Source organism: Peromyscus californicus, unplaced genomic scaffold, assembly GCF_007827085.1.
Source record: "Peromyscus californicus insignis strain IS unplaced genomic scaffold, ASM782708v3 Scaffold_5__1_contigs__length_169319896, whole genome shotgun sequence".
NCBI classification, from domain to species: Eukaryota; Metazoa; Chordata; class Mammalia; order Rodentia; family Cricetidae; genus Peromyscus; species Peromyscus californicus.
Window position 1 is genome coordinate 26,641,635 of NW_026294573.1, and position 7,328 is coordinate 26,648,962.

General features: G+C 47.3%; 1 protein-coding gene across 2 annotated transcripts in view; it reads left to right on the plus strand.

Moving 5' to 3' along the window:
- The window catches only part of CUNH1orf94 (chromosome unknown C1orf94 homolog), a 43,480-nt gene extending 37,405 nt beyond the window's left edge, over positions 1–6,075 (plus strand). For both annotated transcript variants that reach the window (XM_052718592.1, XM_052718593.1), the window contains exon 7: positions 5,652–6,075. In XM_052718592.1, the coding sequence (XP_052574552.1) occupies positions 5,652–5,727 (76 nt within the window). In that variant the 3' untranslated portion in view covers positions 5,728–6,075. The remainder of the gene's footprint in view (positions 1–5,651) is intronic.
- Positions 6,076–7,328: the final 1,253 nt, after the last annotated feature.

Here is a 7,328-nt window from a genome sequence, read left to right on the forward strand (position 1 = left end):
AAAGGTGGAAAATAGGATTGGAAAGGGAGGTTGGGAATGGATTACTAAAGGCTTTTGTCTGCTAGGCCTGGGGATCTAATAAGGGCCTGTGCACATCAGAGTGAACACACAGGCCTGGGGGAGAGAACAGGAGACAAGGTGTAGTCTGGAAGTCTCAACAGGAGGTTATCTATTACTTTCCTGGAGGTGAGAGTGAATGGGGCTGCCGAGGGACACAGAGAACCATCCCTCAGCTGGCAGTCACCCCAGTGTTACCACCCGTGACTCTTCACAGGGACAAACTGGAATGCTGGCTGTCCAGAGAGCCAGGGGAGTTGTTAGCACAAGGGGCAGAGGCCTGATGTCTATGTGTCTTTGGGGAGACAAGGGGAGGGGGAAGAGGGACAGGAAGGGGCAGTCCAAGAAGTAGGCATGGACTGAGAAGAGTGGGAGACCCTGGAGACAGAGAAGAGCGGTGAATAAGGAGAGGTGGTGAGTGGGGACAATGGTGCCTCAAGAGCTGGGGAAACCAGGAGGATGGGGTCAGAAACAGGTGCCAGCCTGGATCCCTAGAGAGGATGGTCTGTTCATTTGCCAAAACAAACAAGCAAACAAAAAATAAATGAGGGAGCTGGGAGATGGCTCAGTCAGTAAGTGCTCACTCTGCGGCGACCTGATGCTGATCCCCAGAATTTGCATAGGAATCTGGGCATGGTGGCACAACATACTTCTGATCCCAGGGCTGTGGAGACAGAGACAGCAGGATCCCTGGAGCTCACTGGCTAGCTAGTTTAGTCTGATGGGTGATCTACAGTCCCATTAAGAGAATCTCAAAAACCATGGTAGATAGCGTCTGAAGAAAGACTCCCAAAGTTAACTTCTAGTCTCCATATATAGCATGTACATGCATTTACACACACTCACATACACACAAACACACATGCATATGCATACATTTAAATCTTATTGATTTCTGGGCTTGTGACACATGCCTGTAATACCAATGCTTAGGAAATGAATTGGGAAGATGCTGAGTTTGAGGCCAGCCTGGGCTACATGGTGAGATCCTGTCTCAAACAAAACAAAATAAACTGGCTAGAGCAATTCCTGTGCCTGGCACTGTCCAAGGCAATGTGCACTGGAGTGAACAAGACACACAAAGTGCTTTTTTCTCTCACAGTCTCACAGTCTGAGGGGGCGGGGGGGGCGGGGCAGAGATAAGATGCAAACGTGTCATCAGAGGCCCAAAGGATGAGGTGGTTTTGGCTTTTCTTCTTCTTCTTCTTCTTCTTCTTCTTCTTCTTCTTCTTCTTCTTCTTCTTCTTCTTCGTCTTCGTCTTCGTCTTCCTCTTCCTCTTCCTCTTCCTCTTCCTCTTCCTCTTCCTCTTCTTCCTCCTCTTCTTCTTGCTTCTTGCTTTTGCTTTTTCCGTTCTTCTGCTTCTTCTTTTCTTCTTTTTCTTCTTCTCCTCCCCATCCTCCTTCCCTCTTCTCCTCCTTCCTTAAACAAGGTCTCACTATGCTACCTAGAGCTGGCTTTGAATTCATAGCCATCATCCTGTCTCTCACATGCATTATGTGTGCCGGGAGTAAATCATGAACCACCATTCCTGGCAAGGATGGCTTCCTGAACCATTGTCATGCATGTGTATGAGAGACAAGCACTCTACCCAGAAGGATTAGACATTTGAAGGCCCCTGAGTGACTGGAGTATGAGAGTGGGTGGAATAGAAATCAGAGATGCAGGACTGGACAGGTCAGGACTGGTCAGCATGATAAGTTTTTTGTGAACAGCAGAATGGCATGGAGATCTTTGAACTGTGGAAGAGCATGCTCTCATTTCCTGTATAGAGCAGATCATGTTGGCCAAGGTTTGAAGAATGGGCAATGGGAGTGAGGGCTGATGCAGGGGTCAACCCTGGGGTCTTCAATGCTGCTCATGAAACAGATGCTGATGATGTAGAGGAGGGTGGTTCCTGTGAGAAAACGGACATGTGAACCAATCTAGGATATTCATTTTTTTGGCAGAACCAGTGGGATTTGGCCATGGTTGTGTATGGAATGAGGACGAGGGAAGAGGGCAGACAGGTTTGGGGGCGAGCACAAGTCCCCGGCTTCTGCTCTGTGCACTAGATAAGTGATGGTGGCCAATGCTTAGGTCGCAATGACCAGAGCAAGGCTGTTTATAAAGGGTTCAGTCTTGGACACTGAACTTGCTCGCCAATGTCAGTTACTCTCAGTGTGACAAAACATCACAGCCAGAAGCAACTTAGAGAAGGAAAAGACCCTTTGGACTTAGGGTTCCAGAGGAATACAGATCCATTTTGGAAGGGAGGCATGGCAACAAACAGCAGGCATGGAGGCAGGAACGGGAAGCTGAGAGCTCACATGTTGAACCAGGAATCAGAGAGCAAACCAGATGTCAGGAGAGGCTTTACACTCCCAAAGCCCCGTCCCTCAGTAAAATAGTTCTTTAACTTCCCCAAACAGTGCCACCAACTGAAGACTGAGTGCTCAAATGCCTGAGAGTATGGGTGGAGGTATTTCTCATTCAAATCAGCACAGACAGATGAGTAGAACTATTGGTCGACAGGTGGATACAGGAGCCTGGAGCTTGGGGCCAAGGTTGGGGCTGGCAATGAATTTGGGGATCATTAGAATATAGGTGACAGATGAAGGCTTGGAACAAGACAAATCGCTAGGGAGTGCACACGCATAGAGGAGACCCAAGGACCCAGCCCTGGAGCCTCCAGAAGATGGAAGGGCTGGAAGGGGAAAAGGGGCCTGGAAAAGATCTAGGAAGCGGCTTCTAGTGAGGTGTGTGTGTGTGTGTGTGTGTGTGTGTGTGTGTGTGTGTGTGTGTGTGTATACCATGGGGGAGTCAGGAAAAGAATGGAAGTCATGTGTAGAAAGTGATTCTGCAGAAGAGCACTTGGGCACCAGGATCAGAGTGGGGAAAGGAGAGCTGGGTGCTATGGGAGCCAAGATGGGGAATTCTGGGTAGTAGAGCTGTTGAGGAAGTTATGCAACTGAGGATTGAACAAGACCCGGTGAGGCTGGGTCAGGCAAGGGGAGATGTACGCATGACCATTGGTGCATAGTTTGGTCTGGAAGACAGGTGTGGTCATCAGAAGCAGAGGAAGCAAGAGGTGAGAGGGGATGAAGTGAGACAGACAGGAGCAAGGGCCCCATGTTCTCAGAAGAGGAGGAGTTGGAAAGCGCTTCAGTCCCTCTGCCCAGTTGATTTGCGTACCCCATCAGGAATGACAACTGTACAATTTTCCTCCAAGCAATAAAATAATAAGTTTGAGCGTTTACTGGGGCATGAGTAATGCTTGCTCTGGAAACAGTATTCTATCAGCTGCCCCAAGTAAATCAGGATGCACAATCTAGGACAGTGGTTCTCAACCTGTGGGTCACGATCCCTTTGAGGGTCGAATGACCCTTTCACAGGGGTCGCCTAAGACCATCAGAAAACACATATTTACATTATGACTCATAACAGTAGCAAAAGTACAGTTACAAAGTAGAAATGAAAATAATCTTATGGAAGCAAGAGGTGAGGGGATGAAATGGGGTAGACGGGAGCAAGAACCCCATGTTCTCAAAAGAGGAGGAAGAAAGCCCTTCAGTCCCTCTGTGGTTGGGGGTCATCACAACATGAGGAACTGTATTAAAGGGTTGCGGCGTTAGGAAGGTTGAGAACCACTGCTAGGAGCTGATGTAGCCCCTCCTCCCTCCTCCCCTCCCTCTTCCCTCTCCTGCAGGAAGCATCCCTTGGTAGCTTTAGTCCATACACACTGCTTCTCCTCCTGGCCCTCCAGTGCTCATGCTGTCTGGATCCTTGGCCGTTTACAAGCTTGTAATCCTTGATCTGATTACAAGTGATCTACCCAGAGAAGCTAGGAACGAGGGGTGCAGTGATCGGACATGAGGGACAACATGGTTAATTTGTTACTGACAGCCTTTGTTACTGTTTCAGCTTTTATTTTGTAAATCAGATCAAAATCCAGGGCATCTTAATAACATCACTTCTTTTCTTCCAGTGCTGGGGATTAAAGCCAGGGCCTTCCACCTGCTGGGCAAACACTCTGCCACTGAGGCACACCTCAGCCCTTGCTTCTATGAGGCAGTATCTAGTGAGACTGAATGGGCCTCAAATTTATGATCTTCCTGTATCCACCTCCCAAGTGCTAGGATAACAGGCACGCACCATACTACCATTGCTTCCAATCATTTATAATCCAGAATGCTTTTTTTTTTTTTTTTAATATTTTTGTTTTTTCACCTTATGGGTATGTGTGTTTTGTCTGCATACATATCTGTGTACTGTGTATGTACAATGCCCAAGACGGTAAGAAGAGGGTGCCAGATCCCCTGGGCCTGGAGTTATAGATGGTTGTGAGCCATCATGGAGGTGCTGAGAATCGGACCTGGATCCTCTGGAAGAGCATCCAAATGCTCTTAACTGCTGAGCCATCTCTTCAGGCCTTTCAGTATGGTTTTTAAGAGAGGAAAAGATATGTGTTTTCCATAGGCAATTTGCCTGTTAGGGATGTGCTTGCAGGCCCTGGGTTGGGTGCTGAGCATGGAGTAGTGAGCAGCCAGGTACTATTGCTGCTGTCCTGGAACTTATTTTAGAGAAAAGGGAATGAAATAGTATCCAAACTGTGGCTGGTCTGCAGACCATTGCAACTAGGGAGCTGCAGATATTGTAAGCAGCTGAAGCCGTTACACACTCACCGTGGTGTGCATCCATCGACCCCTCCCTCCCCTAATGCTCACACTTGTTGTCTCTCCATTTTATGGAAGAATGTCTTGAAGGTGACTCTCTTTTGTAATATGCATCTGCCCGGCTGAAAAGTGAGAATCCCTGGATTACATTAAATCTGGCCGTTTGCTCTGAGGCAATTTGTATTAAGCTCTATTTCCATTTGGAAGTATGATAGGAGATGAGTGAGGCCATTGCAGTAAGTCCCATCTGAAGAGGTCAGGGGAAGCTCCATGGAGGAGATGACCTTTGAACTCTGTTTTGAAGTGTGCATACAAGTGGGCTAAGTAAAGAAATCAGGGAGGTGTGTGGGTTTCTGCTCTTCGAAGCAGAGGCACATATCATCTCTGCTCTTTCTTCCCTGAGGGTCGAGTAACATGGCAGGCACTCACACAGTGGTATCTCAGGGTTACTTCTCTGAGGTGTGTTGAGGTAATGGGGCTGAGAGGGGAAGCTCCATGGAGGGGAAGTTGTGCTGGTGCTGGCTGGGATCAGATGCCGGGACGGGCTCTGTTCTCTGCGAAGTTGTGGGCTTCCCTAATGCATTTGCCCCTCTAAGGCAGCTAGGTGCTCACAGGCCTATAGGTGAGGTGCTCAGATCCAGGGACCTTCATTCTTTGTGGCCCCTCCATGGAGACAGCATGGACCCTAGACATCATCCTTACGTGCTCCCAGTAGCTCCCTGCAGCAACATAGTAAAGGATACAGCTCTTCATTGTCCTTTAACTGTGTTTGTGTTTGACTTGCCCAGAGCCAAAGCCTTGTATGATACTAAAGCTTTTAGCCTCCAAGCTCACCCCAGCTTCCCAACCTTTGACAGCCACAAAATCAATAGATTATTTTCTTCCAGTCTCTCCAGAAGAGCAGAGACTTTGTGGCTACATCTATCTCCCCTCTCTTCCAGGTTCAACTCGGCGTCCAGCGGCCCTCTGATGAACAGCCCCTATTTTTCCTCCAGTGGGAATGGAATACGCTTTTAGACTTCTTTCTCTCTCCCCACCTCTCTTTGCCCTTGGATCAGGGCTAAAGATTCTGGAATACTGGATTCTGCAACAGCTTGGTGTGAAGTTTGGAAAGCCAAGGTTCCAACCAGGTGGCCGACAGAAAACAGCAAGACCAGACTCATCTACTGACCAACACTCACCTGCATAGCTCCCCCTCACATGTAGCACACACCACAGACACACCCTCCTCTTCATAAGACCACACAGGCACCTGTATTTAGCTAACATGACTGGTTTTTGTTTTTGTTGTTGTTGGTAAGATAGAAAGTAAGACACTTAATTTAGAACGTTTATATTTTATGATAAAACTAAGAGCTGCTTGAACATGCTTGTGCCCATTCATTTATTTTGCTATGACTTATGAAAGCTTTGCTGCTCATTTTCCTCCCATGAGTCTTGGCGTTTCATCAGACACAGACTGGGGTCTTGGGAAGGTTGCTATCTACTCGTGGAATCTCAGGGGTCAAAATCTTGAGCACTTACCTCTTTTCTCCTGTGTTTCACTTACTCCCCAACATCCCAAATTCCTTATTTCTACAATGGGCATTGTACACTGTAGCTGAAAGTTTTCCTTTGTCCCACAGCCTGGTCCACAGGCACTCAGGCCCAAGTAAACACACACAGGCTTGTATTAATTATAACTGCATGGCCGTGGCTCAAGCCTTTTGCTAGCTAACTCATATCTTAAATTAGTCCATAACTATTAATCTATGTATCACCACATGTTCTGTGGCTTTACCTGTGTCCCATTACATGTTGCTCCTTGGGTAGCTCACTGGCGTCTCTCCCTGCCTTTTTCCTGTCTCTCTCTTTGAATTTCCCACCTGCCTCTAAGCTGCCTTGCCATAGGCCAAACGGCTTTATTTATCAACCAATCAGAGCAACACATATTCGCAGCATACAGAAAGACATTCCCCCATCAATACAGGAATATTCTCCCCTATGGCCTGTCCCAGGTAGAAGTTTTATAGAAAGTCTCTCTTGGACACGGTATTGGCATAGGACATGATTTCAAAATGAATCTTAAGGGCTGATAAGATGGCTCAGCTAGTCAAGGCACTTGTTTTCAAGCCTGATGACCTGAGTTCGATCCATGGGACCCAGTTAGTAGAAGGAGAAAACTGATTCCTAGAAGTTGTCCTCTAATCTTTATGTATGTGTGCACATACGTACACACATATGCACACACACACACACACACACACACACACACACACTCATATACTCAAATAAATGGAACAAAAATCAATCTAAAATGTGACAAACTCTATTCAGTGATGATGCACTGGTGTCAGCCTAGAGGTCATTCTCAACACTGTACCTAATGACACTGTTCTTGACTCTGTCTTGTCCAACTCTGACCAATGACCTGAAGGACAACACCAAGACATGGTAACATCTATGGAGAATGCACTGTGGAAATAGGAGACAGTGTGAATTGGTTCTCTAGGTCTACATCCACGGGCAGGCATCACTAATCAACTGTAGGATTTTATGCCCTTGAGAGCTGAAGAATCATTTTCCTGATGGTGCTGCTAGCAGCTGTTACCAACCAGAGTTGGTCTGTGAAGTGAAAC